Source organism: Hevea brasiliensis, chromosome 13 (assembly GCF_030052815.1).
Source record: "Hevea brasiliensis isolate MT/VB/25A 57/8 chromosome 13, ASM3005281v1, whole genome shotgun sequence".
In the NCBI taxonomy this organism is placed as follows: Eukaryota; Viridiplantae; Streptophyta; class Magnoliopsida; order Malpighiales; family Euphorbiaceae; genus Hevea; species Hevea brasiliensis.
Window position 1 is genome coordinate 16,378,273 of NC_079505.1, and position 20,325 is coordinate 16,398,597.

The window sequence follows — 20,325 nt, forward strand, 5'->3', positions numbered from 1 at the left end:
TGTTTGGAACTCTTTCAACTAACTGCACTTCCATTACAAATGAACACAAACCTAGAGGTAGACTTTCTATCATCAATATCTGATTAGAAATCAGAATCAGTATAATCATCCAATTGCAAGTCACCATCTTTATATATCAGCAATAAATCCTTAGTTCTTCTCAAGTACTTAAGGATATTCTTAACAGCTATCCAGTGTTCCAAACCTAGATTGGATTGATACCTGCTAGTCAAACTAACAGCATATGCGATATCCAACCTAGTACACAACATTGCATACATCAAACTTCCAATAGCTGAAGCATATGGAATCCTGGCCATTTTATCTCTTTCTTCAGGTGTCTTTAGAGACATCTCTTTAGAAAGGTGGATACCATGTCTCGCTGGTAACAATCCTCTCTTGGAATCAAGCATGTTAAATCTCTTTAACACCTTTTTCAAGTATAGACTTTGGGATAAACCAATTATTCTTTTCGCTCTATCTCTATAGATGCGAATCCCAATAATATAGGTTGCCTCCCCTAAGTCTTTCGTGGAGAATGTATTTGATAACCATACCTTTATAGTTGTCAACATACCTGTGTCATTACCAATCAACAGAATATTATCCACATATAAGACAAGGAAAGTGATAGCACTATCATTAACCTTCTTATATACACATGGCTCATCCTTATTTTTGATAAAACTAAATGACTTAATGGCTTCATCAAAACGGATGATCCAACTCCTCGAAGCTTATTTCAACCCACAAATGGATCGCTTTAGCTTACGCACTTTGGAACCATCTTGGGATTAAAAAAAAAACTAGGCTATTCCATGAAAATGTTTTCTTCAATGTATCCATTGAGAAAAGCTGTTTTGACATCCATCTGCCAAATCTCATAACCATAGTATGTAATTATTGCTAATAGAATCCTAATTGATTTAAGCATGGCAACAGGCGAGAAAGTCTCCTCATAGTCGATTCCTTGCCTTTGGCGAAACCCTTTTGCTACTAGCCTTGCTTTATAGGTCTCTACCTTTCCATCAAAACTAATTTTCTTCTTAAAAACCCATTTGTTCCCTATAGGTACAATACCTTCAGGTGGGTCAATAAGATCCCAAACTTAATTCTTATACATGGAATCAATCTCGGATTTCATAGCATCAATCTATTTTGAAGAGTCTATATCTGATATAGCTTCTTCATAGGTAAGTGTATCATCTCCATGATCTACTTCTTCATGAGTAGTCAACTCTTATTCTTCTTTATGAAGGAAATCATATCTTACTGGTGGGTGAGATACCCTGGCTGATCTATAAGGAACAGCTGTAGATGTTTCATCAATAGGTGTAGGTTGACTAGATGGATCTATATCCATCTGATCTGTTGGTTGGTCAAAATTCTCCAATTCTAACTCTATTTGCCTTCCTTTGCCTCCTTCTTGAATAAACTGTTGTTCAAAAAATGTGGTATCTCTACTTATTACAACCTTTTGTGATGTAGGCAAATAAAAATAATATCCAAAAACATCTTTTGGATATCTAACAAATCAACCCTTTTCTGATCTGGTTTTCAATTTATCAGTGTTCAGCTTTTTGATATAAACTGGACAACCCCAAATCTTAACGTGCTTAAGACTTGATTTTCTTCCATGCCATATCTCATAAGGTGTGGAAGATACTGATTTTGATGGAATCCTATTCAGAATATACAAAGCTGATTCTAATGCAAATTCCCAAAAGGAGATTGGCATATCAGTATAGCTCATCATACTACGTACCATATCTAATAGCGTACGATTTTTCCTTTCATATACACCATTCAGCTGTGATGTTCCTGGAGGAGTCAGCTGGGAAACAATGCCATGCTCTCTCAAATATTCATCAAATTTAGTACTCAAGTATTCATCTCCACAATCTGATCGAAGAGTTTTAATACTTTTTCCTGTTTGATTTTCTACTTCAAATTTAAATTCTTTGAACTTTTCAAAGGATTCATGTTTGTACTTCATCAAATACAAATACCCAAACCTTGATTTATCATCAGTAAAGGTAATAAAGTAATGAAGTAATGAAAACCGCCTCTAACCATTTCCTTAAATGGATCACATACATCACTATGTATTAGTTCCAAAATATTTTCAGCTCTTAGTCCTTGTCCAACAAAGGGTGATCTAGTCATTTTGCCCTGAAGGCAGGATTCACAATTTGGAGTAGGCTCAGAGCCCAATGAGAATGAAATCTCTATTTTCTCCAGTTTTACAATCCTATCTTCTGCAAAATGACCTAGTCTTAAGTGTCAAATATATTTTGAACTTGAATTGATTTTCATCATGGCATTGCATTCTTTTATATTGCTATACTCTGGGCAGTGGAAACACTTTCCTGCTGGCAGTGAAAACACTTTCTTTTGCCTTTGTCAGCTTTGATCTTTGTTTTTCTGTTTGGCTATCTTCTTGGAAGATCCTAGAACTTGAGGTTTCTTTTTCTAATTGCCCTTTTTCTTGTTGAACTTTTTAGCATAAGAAGATGCAATCAAAGCTACCTCTTTTCCTTTTTTGCCCATCATATTCTTTTGGGCAATAATCAGCATGTTGAGTAAACCAGCCAAGGTGCATTCCAGTTTAGTCATATGGAATTTTGTCACAAAATTCCCAGATAACTCAGAAAGGGACTGAAGGATCAAATCTGTCTGCAGTTGGAAATCCATGTTAAGGTCAAGATGTTCCAACTACTCAATTAGCCGAATCATCTTGTGGACATGATCCCCAATATTCTGTCCCTCAGACATCCTAATGCGGAATAACTGTCTAGATATCTCATACCTAGCATTCCTACTGTGCTCACCATACAACTCTTGTAGGTGAAGGAGGATTTCACTCGCACTCTGCATGTTCTTATGCTGCTTCTGCAACTCATTACTCATAGAAGCAAGCATGTAACACTTGGCTCTCATATCATGCTCCTTCCACTTGTCCAAAGTTTCATGTTCCTCTTGAGTGGCCTCTGGAGGTAAGGGACCAGGAACATTTGAGTCTAAAACATATCCTATATGTTCAAGGTTTAAGACAAGTTTCAAATTTTTTAGCCAATCAGATAGATTAGGTCCTATCAACCTATTACGATTAAGTATGCTTGCAAGGATATTGGATGGTAGTGGTTGTGGTGTGCTCATTATTATCAGAAAATTAACTGCAGAAAATAATCAGATTAATTAGTAAATGTATCATGTAATTAATCAAAATGATTATGGTATTTTAATCAAATTGGTCCTCCCACTAACTTAGCGAATCCCACACTTCCAAAGTAGAAAATGGAAATCCTAGTTGGATGGATTTCTAGTGGGTGATTGAATTCTTATAATCCTATTGATCATCCTCAGGCACATCCATTATTGGAATCACAATAAACTATAAATGAGCAACTCCTTGCCCATCACATCTCATGTGAGGTTCAATCTTTTACCTAACCCTTAATGCTCAAAATCTCAGGCACATCCATTATTGACTTATCTTGTATTAGTTAAGTTGATCCCATTGAGCCAGTAAACATGCAAATAATTTTAATATCCTCGAGCACATCCATTATTGGCCACCAAACCATTTACATATTTACAACATCTCATGCTTAACAATTATTCTTAAGAAAATATCTTAAATTAATTGCATCATATGCAACTATTTAAAATTTTTTAAAATAATTGCCCCAATGGAGGACCCATGTTATAATTACTTTAATTATAGCATATCCAACTTAATTAATTATTTGGAAGATTTTGTGGTCGTCCTAATTACTATTATGGTCTCACTTTGCACATTATCCATTTAGCATGCATATATCATATACTTGCATACATTCCTGTACATCTCATGCATTCATGGATAAACAGTAAATATGGTATGATCATGGACTTTCTAAGGGATTCAATTCTGAGCCACCAAGAATTGAATTAGGGCATTCCTAGGTGCATTTCATTCATTCATTTTACAAGAGTTACTGAAGAAGTACATAATCAACACTTAATCTTGAATTCCTCCCACTGATCCCACCAATGCTCTTGACATCCTTGATCTTCTTGCAATCCAATTAAATACTAATCCTTGGCATACCCAAGCGAATTTACAAGAACTAAATAAATGAAATTACAATCCAAAATTATTATAACCTTAATAATACATGCCCAAAAAAAAATTAAAATAAATTAATTAATTTACAACCCAAAGAAACATAAAAGAAATAAATCTAATCATATTGATCTTTTATAGTTCATGATCATCCATCATACATATCACTATTTAATAATTAAATAAAACATACATACTTAAATTAAATTAAATATCTCATATTCAACTTAAAAATTCAGATTTGAATATGATCCAAACAAATTTAAAAATTCAGATTTGAATCACATTCAAACAACTTTAAAATTTCAGATTTGAATCACATTCAAATAACTTTTAAAATTCATATTTGAATCACATTCAAACAACTTTAAAAATTCAGATTTGAATCACATTCAAACAACTTTTAAAATTCAGATTTGAATCATATTCAAATAACTTTTAGAAATTCATATTTGAATTAAAATTTAATTGTCTGATTAAAACACCTAATTAAACATTTTAATTTGTAATAGGATGAACCTTAGATCATGTAACAATTGCAGATTCCAAGGCCAAACAATGCGTACCACTTTGGAGACTATTGATGCGCACCATTGATGGTGATCAAGCATGCCGCCACATTGCTTTGCAACCAGCAATGAACTTTTGATCTCATGATCAAATTACACAATTAAATCATATAATTAACAATCTAAATGGCAAATATAGTGGCTCTGATACCAATTGAAGGAGCGAAAGCGTGAAAAACAAAAGTTTAGATCATTGAAATTCAAAAATTTTTCATCTAGGGCCACATGCATCATACAAGATTCATTTTTATCTATTTGATTTTAATGATAAACAGCATATTAAAACTCTTTTAATATATTTTTGGATCTACATTTGCCATTTAAGATTTTAGAATTAACAGATTAATTCTTTATAACCCTAGATTAGATAAATAACAAGTGCACTAACCTTTTTGATGCACTCCAGTGTGTTTGGCACCTTTGGGATGCGCCTAGGACACCAAATGTTGTCCCTCTAGCTTGTCCACACCAAGACCACCATTGGCAGCCCCTTGAACAGCTTCTAAAGCCTTTCCAATCAATTAGAAAATCAGGTTTTGCCTTTTGAGAGATTACATATATAAACAGGACACTAGAAATAATTTCTAGTATTTTTAATTCAAGAGATTGTTGGCAAATCTCTTTGAATTAATGAGAGATAAAGAAGATGAGAAGAAGAACACTCCAAGGGTGGAGGCACCAAGGGAATACAGTAGCTTGTATTTTTTGTTCTTTCATCCTTACACTTATATAGCTAGGTCACCACTTAAAAATCTTGCCACATGTCACCTTCTGATTGGCTCTAGGTTTAATTGACCCAATCACATTTTGCCAAGTGTCAAACATATATTTAATCTTAACTTTGATCATCTTATATGATTAAAAGACATATAACAATTTTATGTGTAGTTCCATGTGTCACCATCTCATGGTGCCATATGTTATCCTATGAAATGACCAAAATACCCCTGTGTCTTAATTTTGAGTTCTCAACCCAAAATAATTATTTCTCTTCTTCTAATCAATTTATATCAAATATAAATTAATTAATTAATCTCTATTAATTAATTTCTCATTAATTAAATTCATATTTAAACACTTTAAATATAAATTTAACTTATACTATACATCCAATAACCTAGATTTGGTTTCAAGCTATGCTAAGGACTTTGCAATCTAATTGCAAACCAAACCTATTTAATTAATCAATTAAACTCTTTAATTAATTAATTAAATCATATTTAATTTGGTGATTACTTGTGTATGTATGTGACTTACTAGGCTCATCACTAATTGGCAATGAGAGATGATATCAACTCTTAATATCATCAGAACTCTTTCTCACCATAAATGATTTCTCTAAATCATTTTATGCAGCTCATAGACTATAGTTAACACCTTGCATAGCATGCCATAGCCACCCAATCAGTAATAAGGTTTACCTTAAATGAACCTATAATCATATGTTATCATGCACTAGAATCTCTCTGTTACAAAATCCCAATTCGAACTGGAGTCATGGTTTATGTCAAACCCCATTTGCTATGAATATTATGTTCTCTTTTAATTCCAGTTCTTGATTAAAAAGATTTTCTTATCAGAAACTCTTTTCTGATTAAATCTATCTGTTCTGGTCAGGAACTTGAAACATCGAACAATTAAATGAACATAGATTTTTATTCCTATTTACTTAGGGTAACATATTCCATCTTGATCAACACCTACCTCTATATATAACTAGTAGGAGCCAACACATGCCCATATACCCATACACAGCACAAGTATGAAAGCAGTATCAAACTCAAACCACCTATATACAAGATAACTGTGCCATCTCAGGTCTAAAGATTATATGCACTGATATGATTTATGACAATGCATTGACAAGAGTAAACTCCATGTGCTTGTCATAAATATCACTAGTTCGGCCTACTTATCATGTATAAGTACCTATCATATTTATTATATGGTATGAGACTCACCATTCCATCTTATTTATATCTCATATAAATAACTTGGAAACAAACATGATTACAATCTTTCTGGATAAGTCATGTACTTATTGTGAAGTATCCTTGATTGTGAACCTATTTACGATACTTTGTGCTAGAAATACTGTCACTCATATTCTTAACAACTTAAGAATAGAATTTCTAATAAAATATCAATGGACCTTTTCTATTGCACATAAATATATTATGTAAACGGAAAAGTGAAAATGCCTTTTATTAATTAAATATGTACAAGATACATAATAAATGATATGCTCTAGGGCATATCATCTACTAACAAGAGTATATGTTGAAGATGCCATTCATGATTCTTTGAAATTTAGATGGGGCATTTTTTAGTCTAAATGACATGGCATTCCATTCAAACTGGCCAAAAAGAACAATGAAACCAATTTTATAGCGATCTCTAGGGGCTATTTGAATTTGCCAAAATCCAGATTTCATGCCAAACTTTGAAAAAATGTTTGCAGCAAAAAGTTTTTGAAGAAGATATTTCTTGTTTAGAATAGTATACCTAATCCACTTTAAAGCTTGCTTGAGAGGTTTATAATTGATAACTAATATAGGAACATCTCTTTCAATCTCAAAAGATTTATTGACATAAAAAGCAGTACAATTCCAGGGGGACCTAGAAGGGGAGATTAAACCTCTAGAAAGCAAATCATCACTAAATAGTTTTTTGATTGGACTAAAATTTATTTGAGTAACGAAAAAATTGGCAAAAGAACTAAATAGTTTAACTAAATATCAACTAAATGATGTATTTTTCAAAATATAAGAACCACATAGTTAATTTCATTAAAATGCAAGAGTTAATTATAATTATTTTCTCTAAATAGGCATTTTTAATTGTTTTTTTTTTTCTCTAGCAATGTTTGTATGGTACAAAAACTTGTTATGAAAATACTAGGGTAAACTATAATTTAATAATTGAGGTTTGACAAAACTTAAAAATTTAGTTTTTGTATTTTTAAAATTAAATAATTTAATCTATGAGATTTGATAAAACTTATAATTTAGTTCCTACAGTTAGAATTCAGTTAAGTTATCATTAATTCTAGCAAAAATGATCAAACTGTCTTTTAACTCTATTTTTAATACGAAAACAATTTAATTTTTTAAATTTTGCTTTCATAACAATATTTGTCCATATTCATATTTTTTTTCCTTTTTTTATGTATAAAAATATAATATAATATATGAAAATATTATAAATTCATATATATATATATATATATATAGTATTAAAATAATAATCACATAAATAGAATTTTACAAATTAAAAGGGCTTATTTATAAATAGTTATAATATTTAAGGATTGTAAAATATATGGATGATTATGTAATTAACTAAAATTTTAAGGATCTTAAAGTAAATAATTCATATTTTAATAATTTAATTTTTAAATTTTTTAATTTAATGGGACTCGCATTTTAAAAATACAAGTACTTAATTATCAATAAAATAAAATTTAAGAGACTAAATTATTAAAAAAATAAAAATTTAGGGACTAAATTATTTTAAGATTAAAAATAAAAATAAGAGCATTTCTGTTATTTTTGCCAAAATTAACAGTAACTTAATAGAATTATAACAATAAGAATTAAGTTATAGATTTTGTCAAATATCAGATATTAAATTGCTTCTTTTTAAAAATATAAAAATTAAATTATAAATTTTATCAAATCTTAGAGACTAAATATTAAATTTACCCAAAATAATAATTTAATTGGGATTTTCTAATACACTCTATTTTAATAAATAATTTTACTTTCATATCATATTGATAATTTTTTTTTAATAATGAATCCAAATTTTTTATATTTTAATTTTTTTCCCCTTCAAATATTATGAAAAAAATTATTATTTCCTTTTATATGTAACGTCATATAATATAAAAAAAAATATTTATTCAATAGAAATGACAAGAGAACTATTATTCAAAGAAATGACTAGAAAATTTATAGCCTGAGTGATAAGTTCATCCGGCTAAAATTTTATTGGTTTAATATTATATTTTTATATAAATACACTCAATAATAATATTTAAAATTTTAATATTTTTATATAAAACTTAGAAACATAATTGAAATATATTGTACATATAATCTAATAAATATTGTTTAAAAAAAATCTAATAAATATTAAAATATTTGTCACGACCCAACCTATGGTAGGACCCAAGACTAGGACACAGGCCACCTAAAGCCCCGAGGCCCGTAGTAAGCCTAACTGTTCATTAACCCAACTCTAAGGCCCATTTGGGCCCAATTTCAAGAAAACAAACGGACAGAGTCCGGCCATAAAATGGACTTACCAACGGGGAGTTTTCGACTCACCCGACCTGTAAACACAATATAGTCAATTGGGGAGCTCAACTCACCCTCCACATACTCATCAACATAATAATAAATGGGAGCTCAGCTCCCTCATCCAATCCATCAAAACAGACTTAAAATATTAAGTTTACAGGTCCAACATGAATATAATATTACAGACCAAATTCAAATAATTACTGCTAACACATGCGGAAATTCTAGGAGTAAATAAAATTACACAATTATTGATAAACACCTGCGAAGGAGAAAAGCAGGTTAACCCAGAACAAAATATCCTCCTGTGGCCTGTAAAAATTTTTGAACAGGAGTGAGCGTTCGACTCAGAGAGTAAAATATCAATCTTAACTATAATCTCTATAACTATCTGAGCTAATGCACCCTGTAGAGTGAAATGCAACATCAACATCATATTCACATCATAGCATCAAAAATGTAATTTGGAGCACTCACGCACCCTGTAGCATCAATTATAACATATGGGAGCTGATCCCCTATACAGCTCTCTTAGATCCAACCTGGTGCCAGCGAAGAACTCAAGCCGGACTTTCGCTTAATACCAAATCGGGGTCCCAGCGAAGAACTCAAGCCGTGTCTACCCGTCCTATCCATAGTCCACACCACATCACACGCACGCCAACGCACGCACACTGCTCCAAATTACCACAACAACACTCATGGCACTTTAACATTTATCAATGCATCATAAATCGTGCATAGAGTTTAACTACATAAATATATGCATATAAGTGATGCATGGGCATGCTGAACATATAATAATATCGAAATTACAATTAAAATTAATATTTTACTCACAAACTTGACGACAAATTACTGTGGCGGCGGAGGAAGAAGGTCATCGCTCACTGACAATTACATTACATATATTTAATAAATTTGACTCAATACAACAAAGAAACAGATCAAGTACGTCCTAAGTCGTGCCGAAAATCCGGCAGAGTCTCCCCTATACCTAGGACCTACCCAACCTGCAAAAGGGCTCAAAATACACTTCTATATTCACAATCCATACATCCACAACTCAATCATATCACACAGCCCCTCCTGGGCCCATCAAATCAGTCATCCATCACAATACGCAAAATTTCAATTTAGTCCTTATTATTGACCATTTTTGCAAAAACTGCCCAAACAAGCTCTAAAAATTATAAAACTTTGCCCCGCGATCCTTAGCAATATTACTAAGCTATTGCAAAAAAAATCGTAATTTTCCAAGCTACCACGAATATTTTATGGATTTTTAATCCTATTTAAGCACTAGAAAATTACGAAAAAACAAGGTTCGGGTTTACCTTTGCCGATTCCGACTTCGGGAACGCGCTCGGGACGTCTGACAATGGGGGGCTAGCCAAAACCTCGGTCCAATTCGGAGACTTTTCCAGAACAGTGCATGCGCCCGAAATTTGCAGACCCGATCAACTGTCGAATTTCCGCGAATCGAGGATACCTACACGAAGCCCAATAATAATATATAAGAAATCAGGGGTGTTACAATATTGATTTTAAAAATTATATGTTAATTAATCAAACATATTTATTTATATTAATACGTATATTTATATTTATTTATATTATTTAAAAGTTAGGAGTGGTGCCAATTGAAGATAAGTTGAGAGAAGGGAGATTGAGGTGGTTTGGTCATGTGAAGCGTAGACATACGGAGACTTCAGTTAGACAAGTAGAGCACATTAGGTTAGAGGATAAAAAGAAAAAAAGGGGTAGACCTAAATTGACTTGAAGTAGAGTAGTACAACATGACCTAGAAGCATTAAACATTTCTGAGGATTTAACCCAAAATCGTTCAGAGTGAAGAAAGCGAATTCATATAGCCGATCCTAAATTTTTGAGATAAAGGTTTAATTGAGTTGAGTTGAACATATTTAATTATTTTTTTTAATAATCCAATGCGAAGAGAATTTATTTAATATACGTATTTTGATTATGATGATTATAATGAGCCACAACGTGAAATCCACCATAATAGAAGAGCCTCAGCATAGACAATCTTTTCTACAGGGAAAATTTCTCTTCCTTTCTTTCTGATTCATCTGACTAGAATACAATCTTATATTATTTTTTATATATTATTTTTTCAATAAATAAAATTGAAATATTTTATAAAGTTTTAATTTTCTAAAAAATAATTATTATTAAAAATATTTTTATATAAATTATTAATTAAAAAATATAAAATTGAACAGATTTAACATTTGTTATTTAACAGGAGAAGGGTGATAACCTTATTTTTATAAGGGTGTATTAGTTTGGTAATATTGGCTTACTTTGTGCAATTGGAAATTCCACCCCTTTTAAATAGAATATTGACGTGTCTCCATCTTTTTTCACGTCCGTAGAGGAGAGGAAGCTGCTCTCACTGCGTTTGCTTGGAATGCAGTCCATATATTCGTTAAAATGTCACAATGAATAGGGCTTCTGCTGTAGGATTTAATGGACCTCGTCCATTCTCTTCCTCTGTTGTTTTTGGCTTGCAAGTTCATTAATCATCCTACTCCTGCACCTACAAATTTCAACCTTTCCTCCACGTTGGTGCATTTGGTTCAATGGACACGTTTCTTCAGTCTACAATGTTCAAAAGTAGGTTACTATTGTCAATTTTCGTTGGTGAAGAAGACAAGAAATATAGTTAAAAAAAAATCTCAGTTTACTTGTCAAAAGCGTTATCTCCTTGCTGACTTTTCTAGCTTAAAAATATGACTACATCCCACATAAGTTTCATTCCAATGATGATTACAGAACCAGTATGGATTTAACCAGTATGGATTTTCCAAAGTTGTTCCTGCGTTCTTCTCTTCTAGTCCTTCATTTCGCATGTTCTTCTTCCAAAGACGCCATAACTATAAACCAAACCATTCATGATGGTGACTTTCTGATCTCTAGAGAAAATAATTTTGCATTAGGATTCTTTAGCCCCGGAAGTTCCAGTTTTAGATATCTTGGAATCTGGTACCATAAAGTCCGAGAGCGAACTGTGGTGTGGGTAGCAAATAGGGATGATCCAATCAATGGTTCCTCGGGAGTTCTATCAATTGACCAATATGGAAATCTCGTTCTCCGTAGCTACCATAGCCAGAAGGTTCCTGTATGGTCTACAAATGTCTCAGTGGAGGTTGCAGATACTTGTGTTGTAGCTCAGCTCTTGGATACAGGAAATTTGGTTTTGTTCCACGATAGAAGTAAAAGTACTGTTTGGGAAAGCTTTGATCATCCTACGGATACTATGCTGCCAGGAATGAAACTTGGATTGAACCGAAGGACAGGCATGAACCGGTTCCCGATATGTTGGAGATCAGCAGATGACCCTGGAACTGGAAACTTTTCACTTCGGATCAACCCAAACGGATCACCACAGGTCTTCATCTACTGGGGTATAAAATATATTTGGCGAGGCTTTCCTTGGCCCTTGAAAAGTTATGCAGATATATTGAATGTTAGTTTTGTCAACAATCAAAATGAGACATATACGACCCACTCTGTTTCTGATGCATCGGTTATCCTGAGGATAACGTTGGACCATTCAGGACTACTTAAGAAACTAATTTGGCATGAAAAAGATGGCAAATGGAATGAATTCTGGTCGGTACCAAAATCTCCGTGTGATCCATATGGCCATTGTGGTACCTATGGAATATGTGATCCCGACTTTCTTAGTCGAAGATTTGAATGTGATTGTTTACCAGGGTATGAACCCAAGTCCCCAAGGGACTGGCATATTCTAAAAGATGCATCAGGCGGGTGTGTCAGGAAGCGGCTAGAGTCTACCTCATTATGTGGCCATGGAGAGGGATTTGTGAAAGTGGCAAATGTTAAATTACCTGACACTTCAGCAGCAGTTTGGGTGAGCATGAATATGAGTCCAACAGACTGTGAAAAGAATTGCAGTAGGAATTGTTCATGCTCTGCATATGCAAGCATAGATATTACAGGGAAGGAGACTGGCTGTTTGACATGGTATGGCAAATTAATGGACACTGTACATAATAGGGAAGAGGGATATGATATTTATGTTCGTGTTGATGCAGTTGAATTAGGTAATGTTTTTTACCCTTTGTCAAATTTTGAACAAAGCCAATGTGTATAATCAGGTAAAAAAATTGCATAATCAGCCCTGCATGAATTGTCTGTGCTTATGTTCTATCATTATGCCTTGCCTATAACTTTCTTTTCTTTTCCACTTTGATGGAACAATAATAAATTCTTTTCCCTACTCACACAGCTGAAATCGCCCAAAAATGGAATGGTTTTCTTGAAAGGAAGGATATGTTAGCAATTTTAGTAGTATCTGTTGTTTCAGCTTGGTTTGTCATCATCTTATTTACATATTTGTGGCTCAAGAAGAAGAAGAAAAGGGGTAAGAAACAATATTTTGTATGATGTTTTGTGCCTTTATGTGTATAGTCATACCTCTGATTTGAGTAAGCATTAAGCATTCTGGTTTCATCTTTTTGATGGCAGTGAGGAACAAATGGAACAAAAGATGGCTTGATACAATTGACAGCGCATACTACAACGAAACTTCAGTGGAAAATCAAGTCGAAGGTAGCATGAGTCATCCAGAGATTGCATTTTTCAATCTCAGCACCATACTTGCTGCAACTAATAGTTTCTCTCCAGCTAACAAACTAGGGCAAGGTGGTTTTGGCGTGGTTTATAAGGTACATATATGTAACTTCTGTGCAAATGTCTCAGAACTGTGAACATGTGCTTGTCTTCGTCTCCAGTTGTTGTTGTGAGATTCTAAATGTCAAAATATGAATGCAGGGTAAATTGTCTAATGGAAAGGAAGTTGCTGTGAAAAGACTTTCAAAAGATTCAGGACAAGGAATAGATGAATTTAAAAATGAAGTTTTGTTGATTGCAAAACTTCAACATCAGAATCTGGTGAAACTCATAGGATGCTGCATTCAGGGAGAGGAACCACTGCTAGTTTATGAATACATGCCAAACAAAAGCTTGGACTCCTTTCTTTTCGGTAAGTCCTGCGTCTATCCAACTTTATTTAGCATTGTATTCCAGAAGTTGTCTGATTCCATCTGTTTCGACAATATGATTGATGGACATGAAATGCATAAATTGGTACTGATTCAAATGGGAATCTTTTGTTAGATGAATCAAGAAGGTCAATCTTGGACTGGGGAAAACGCTTTGATATTATCGTTGGGATTGCTCGTGGAATCTTATATATTCACCAAGATTCTAGGTTGAGAATTATCCATAGAGATCTAAAAACTAGCAATATTCTATTGGATGGAGAAATGAATCCAAAAATTTCAGATTTTGGCCTAGCTAGAATCTTCAAAGGCGGCCAAACTCATGAAAAGACAAACAAAATAGTTGGAACATTGTAAGTACACCTACATGCCTAGCAGCTAGACACAAAGAAGCACTGCTAAGAATGCCTTTCTTTCTTTACATTAAGTAATTTGAAAGGAGCATTATAATTATTTTTTTGTGTTTTTCATATGCAGTGGGTACATGTCTCCAGAATATGTGGTATTTGGAAAGTTTTCAATGAAATCTGATGTCTTTAGTTTTGGGATCATATTATTAGAAATCATTACAGGGAAAAAGAACAATAGCTTTTGTCAAGAGGATCTTTACCCGACCATGATAGGAAAAGTAAGTTAAAAAGATATGGATAAATTATTGTAATCATCATCGAATTTTGCATTGATTTTCTTTGTGGTCATAAGACTAGAACTTGTTGCAATTTAATCGATTTTGTTGCAATTAGTTTCCTGATTTCAATGGGAAACCCACTAGAAATCTGACATGATATTCAATTTGGGGCTAGTTTTGTGTTGCTTCTTCAATTTGATTTTTGATCCAGATCTTATTTTTAGTATTATAATATCTTGACTTGTATATCATGTTAGATTTCCAATGGAATTCCTGCCAAAATCACCACTATGAAATTAGAGTGCACTAGTTGCAACAAAAAAAATTAAAACTAGTGATCAAATTATGACAAGTTGAATTTTTATGACCTCAATAAAAATCAATGTAAAATTCTGTGAGCATAAATAATTTGTTTATGAGTTCATCTAATGTATGAGATGTTATAGATATGGCATTTATGGAGAGAAGAGAGAACATGGGAGATAGTTGATTCATCACTGAAGGATTCTTGCTCTCCTGAAGTATTGAGATGCATCCAAATTGGGCTCTTATGCGTGCAAGAAGATGTATTGGAAAGACCGACCATGTCAGCTGTTGTTCTAATGTTAACTAGCGAAATTAGCCTTCCTTCTCCTAACCAGCCTGCATTCACTTTCAGAAAGTCTAGTATTATTAGTTCTAGCTCAGTACAACCAAAAGAAAGATTTTGTTCTGTGGATGAGGAAACAATTACTGAAGTTGTATGTCGTTGAATATATCTCCCATCAATTAGTGAGGTTGCATCAATTACATCAATTACATAAACAATAATAAAGTCTAGTATTATTGTTTTGTAATATCGCTTCTTTTGATATTTATTTATTTATTTTTTTTTTAGCCTTAGTTCATCAAAAATTTGGACCTAAAACACAAATATATGTGGAATTTATGTAATTTATTTGTATAAATATTATAAAGCTGAGTCATGAAAAAGGAATATTAAAATTTGTCAAGAGGTACTTTTTCGAGACGGTGCAAGAGTTTGTTTTTATTACATGTGGTATATTCCAAAACTTTTGTGTGTTTTAGAGTTGTTTAATAAGCTATGACCGTTTGTAATGCTACCATAAATTATTAGAAGCTCTTGTTTTATATTTCATTTAAATTTTTTTTATTATAATCAGTGTATTTTTAATTCATTTAATTAGAGAATGAACTTATTTAATTTTATTGTGGTTATAAAATAAATTTTGAAATTTTTTATTTAATTAAGTTAAATAATTTTGTAATTATATTAAGGGTGTTTTTGTTTATATATATATATATATATATATATATATATATATATATATATATATATATATATTCAAATATTAAAATAAATTTTAATATTATGTATTTATAAATATTTAAAACAATTAAAAAAATAAATTAGTAGAAGTAAGATTCAATTTTTAAGGTTTTTTATTATAATAAATCAAATAATTTTTAATAAATTAATAATACTTATAAAATTAAAATTATAGAATTACTATATTAAGAATTATAATATAATTTATAGTATAAGTAGAATTAATATTAAAATTTTAATTTATATTATATTATTGCAATATTAGAAAATTGAAATTGTGAGAGATTAGCAACGTAACATCCATCACTAAAAATTATTAGCGACGACAGTATTGTATTGATTAACCTCCCTTTGCTAAAAGTATTAGTGACATAGAATTTGTAGCTAAAAGTTACTAACGTCAAAGTTACTTTGATTAGCAAAAGAGTTTTGTCACTAAAATATATTATTGGCAATGAATCATTTATCTGCTACAATACCCATGTTTTTTTATATTTTTATAAATAATAAAAATAATAAAGAGTATTTTGGGAAATCATAATATCTCCCTTTCCAGTTTTATATAATAACTATATTGATCACAAATCATTTATTTGTTGCAATAAATACGTTTCACAACAAATTTTTGCTTCCTTCTTGAGTTAGAAAGTTAAAGAAGAAAAATCAATGTCAGAAGAAGCATATCATACATCTCTATACTAAAAATTTATGTAATTGATGGGAGATCTATTCAACGACATACAACCTTAGTAATGGTTTCCTCATCGACAGAATAAAATCTTTCTTTTGGTGCTAATGAGCTTGAACTAATAATACTAGACTTTTCAAAAGTGAATGCAGGTTGTTCAGGAGATGGAAGAGTAATTTCACTATTCAACATTAGAACAACAGTTGACATGGTTGGTCTTTCCGATACACCTTCTTGCACACATAAAAGCCCAATTTGGATGCATCTCAATACTTGATGAGGAGAACAAGACTCCTTTAGTGATGAATCAACTATCTCCAATGCTCTCTCTTCTCTCCATAAATGCCATATCTGTAACATCATCATACATGAGATAAACCCACAAACAAATTGTCTCAGTTTGGAAGATAAGGAACTAGAAGCATCTTCAAGGGTAAAATCAATGCAAAATTCAATGATGATTAGGATAATTTACCCATATCTTTTTAACTTACTTTTCCTATCATGCTTGGGTAAGAATCCTCTTGACAAAAGCTATTGTTCTTTTTTCCTGTAATGATCTCTAATAATATGATCCCAAAACTAAAGACATCAGATTTTGTTGAAAACTTTCCAAATACCACATATTCTGGGGACATGTACCCACTGCATATGAAAAACACAAAAAAATAGTTATAATGCTCCTTTCAAATTATTTAATGTAAAAAAGAAAGGTATTCTTAGCAGTGCTTCTCTGTGTCTAGCTGCTAAGTGTGTAGGTATACTTACAATGTTCCAACTATTTTGTTTGTCTTTTCATGAGTTTGGTCGCCTTTGAAGACTCTAGCTAGGCCAAAATCTGAGATTTTTGGATTCATTTCTGCATCTAATAGAATATTGCTGGTTTTTAGATCTCTATGGATAATTCTCAACCTAGAATCTTGGTGAATATATAAGATTCCACGAGCAATCCCAATGATGATATCAAAGCGTTTTCTCCAATCCAAGATCGACCTTCTTGTTTCATCTAATAAAGGATTTTCATTTGAATCAGTGCCAATTTATGCATTCTAAGTCCATTAATCATATTGTTGAAACAAATAAAATTAGACAACTTGTGGAATACAATGCTAACTAACGTCGGATATACACAGGACTTACCAAAAAGAAAGGAGTCCAAGCTCTTGTTTGCCATGTATTCATAAACTAGCATTGTTTCCTCTCCCTGAATGCAGCATCCTATGAGTTTCACCAGATTTTGATGTTGAAGTTTTGCAATCAACAAAACTTCATTTCTAAATTCTTCTATTCCTTGCCCTGAATTTTTTGATAGTCTTTTAACGGCAACCTCCTCACCATTAGACAATAAACCCTACAATAATGTTTTAAACAGTAAACTACTCTGCATAATCAAATTTATAGCCAGCATTCTTCTGCAGAATCTCAAGATAACAGATAGAAATTAAGATAAGCACGCGTACATACACAGAATTATGAAGCCATTTGAGACTTCTGCACATAAATTTTTTATACCTTATAAACCAAGCCAAAACCACCTTGTCCTAGTTTGTTAGCCGGAGAGAAATTGTTAGTGGAAGCAAGTATTGTTCTGAGATTGAAGAATGCAATCTCTGGATGACTCATTCTACCTCCACCTTCATTTGCCTTGTAGTATGGAGCAGTGATTGTATCAAGCAATCTTTCATTCCATTTGTTCCTCACTTCTCTCAAAATAAATAAATAAATAAATAAACGTGCTTACTCTAAATTTGTAAATATACATGGAAAGGCAAAACAGCATGCAGAATCCTGTTTTCTTACCTCTTTTTCCTTTCTTCTTGAACCACAAATATACAAATAAGATTATTGTAAACCAAGCTGAAACAACAGATACCACTAAAATAGCCAAGATATGCTTCTTCTCCGGAAAACCATTTGATTTTTGTACCATTTCAGCTGTGATAGCGGGATGTTATAAAAAAATAATGAAAAAAAAAAAAGTTAGAAGGCAAGGCATAATGAAAGAACATAACTAGTGCTGAACGTTCCAAGAAGGTGACTGGCATATTTTCCAACTGAAGATACAAATTGGATTTGTTCAATATTAGTGAAGAGCAAGAACGCATTACCTAATTCTAGTGCATCAACACGAACATAAATATCACTTCCCTCATCTATACTAATCGCAGTGTCCATTAATTCGCCATACCATGCCAAGCAACCAGTTCCTTTCCCAGCAATAACTATGCTACAATATGCAGAACACGCACAGTTTCTCCTGCATTCCAATTTGCAGTCATCAGTACTCATGTTCAAGCTCAACCAAACTGCTTCTGAAGTATCAGGAACCTTAACTGCTGCCACTTTCACAAACCCTTCTCCATGCTTGCACACTGAAGATGATTCTTGCCACTTTCTGACACACCCACCTGACCCATCCTTCAGAATATTCCAGTCCCTTGGATATTTGGGCTCGTATCCAGGTAAACAATCACATTCAAATTTACGATTAAAATATGAAGGATCACAATTGCTATAGGCACCACAGTGACCATATGTCTCACACAGAGACTTCGGTGCTGACCATAATTCCTTCCATTTGCCTTCACGTTCGTGCCATGTTTGGTGCGTAAGCAATCCCGAATAATCCAACTTTATTCTTAGTATAACAGAAGCATCAACAACAGCATAGGTGACGGATGTTTCTTCTGGGTTGTTGACAAAACTGAAGTTTCGTACATCAACATAATTTTTTATTGGCCATGGGATACTTCTCCAATATGATTTTGTACCTTTGTAAAGAATGAGTTGTGGTGATCCTTTTGGATTCAGCTCAAGCGAGTATTCTCCAGTTCCAGGGTCATCTGCTGATCTCCATGATGTTAAGAAATGGTGAATACCTGTCTCTCGATTCAACATAAGCTTCATTCCAGGTAGCTGAGTATCTGTAGGATGATCAAAGCTTTCCCAAAAAACTCTTCTACTTCTTTCTTGGACCAAAATCAAGTTTCCTGAATCCAAGAGCTGAGCTCTACAAGTGTCTGTCTCTGTTACTTCCACTGAGACATTTGTAGACCATACTGGAACTTGCTGGCTATGGTTGCCATAGAGAATGAGATTTCCATATTGGTTAAGTAATAGAACTCCTGAAGAGCCATTGATAGGATGATTCCTGTTTGCTACCCACACCACTGATTGTTCTCGTACTTTATAGTACCAGATTCCAAGATATCTATTTCTGGAATTGCCAGGGCTGAAAAATCCAAGCACAAAATTGTTTTCTTTGGAGATTAGAAGGCTGCCATCTTCAATGGCTTGATTTATGAGTATGGTGTCCATAGAATCACAAAATAAAAAATGCATCATCATTAAAAGGAAAGAAAGAAGTAAAAGTTTTTCAACTTCCATGTTGTGATTTCAGTGATCTTTGCTAAATTGTGTGGGCTTTTTGGACATGTTGTGAGGTTTTTGTCCTTATGGCTAGCCAAGAAAATTGAATTTTCCTTTCATTTGACCCAAGTTACAAGTCTGAGGTATTGCCGGTCAAGTTTTTGCATTGTTTGTTTCCACCCAAAATTGGATTCTGCCGTAAGATTTGGCTAATTGCGACACAAAGAAGACTTGATTAATAGTATTAGAGTCAGCCTCAATTTGAAAATACTAAA

At 32.7% G+C, this 20,325-nt stretch overlaps 2 protein-coding genes across 3 annotated transcripts; one reads left to right on the plus strand and one right to left on the minus strand.

Moving 5' to 3' along the window:
- Window positions 1-11,312: 11,312 nt before the first annotated feature.
- Window positions 11,313-15,538, plus strand: LOC131168752 (G-type lectin S-receptor-like serine/threonine-protein kinase At1g11410). Of its 2 annotated transcripts, XM_021812661.2 has the most exons (7): window positions 11,315-13,075; window positions 13,261-13,395; window positions 13,500-13,699; window positions 13,806-14,016; window positions 14,151-14,388; window positions 14,513-14,663; window positions 15,110-15,538. In XM_021812661.2, exons 1-7 carry the CDS (start codon window positions 11,788-11,790, stop codon window positions 15,413-15,415), a joined length of 2,529 nt encoding a protein of 842 aa, XP_021668353.2. In that variant the 5' UTR covers window positions 11,315-11,787; the 3' UTR covers window positions 15,416-15,538. The 2 variants fall into 2 exon arrangements, with proteins under 2 accessions (XP_057987867.1, XP_021668353.2); XM_058131884.1 differs by lacking the exon at window positions 14,513-14,663 and having other exon boundaries at window positions 11,313-13,075; window positions 15,110-15,293.
- Window positions 15,539-16,660: 1,122 nt separating this feature from the next.
- LOC110656126 (G-type lectin S-receptor-like serine/threonine-protein kinase RKS1) lies at window positions 16,661-20,124 on the minus strand. Its single transcript, XM_021812734.2, has 7 exons — window positions 18,790-20,124; window positions 18,482-18,616; window positions 18,194-18,381; window positions 17,822-18,032; window positions 17,450-17,687; window positions 17,176-17,326; window positions 16,661-17,032 (listed from the first exon to the last, which is right to left on the minus strand). The coding sequence occupies exons 1-7, from the start codon at window positions 20,066-20,068 to the stop codon at window positions 16,724-16,726; spliced, it is 2,511 nt and encodes an 836-aa protein (XP_021668426.2). The 5' UTR covers window positions 20,069-20,124; the 3' UTR covers window positions 16,661-16,723.
- Between the last annotated feature and the right edge of the window lie 201 nt (window positions 20,125-20,325).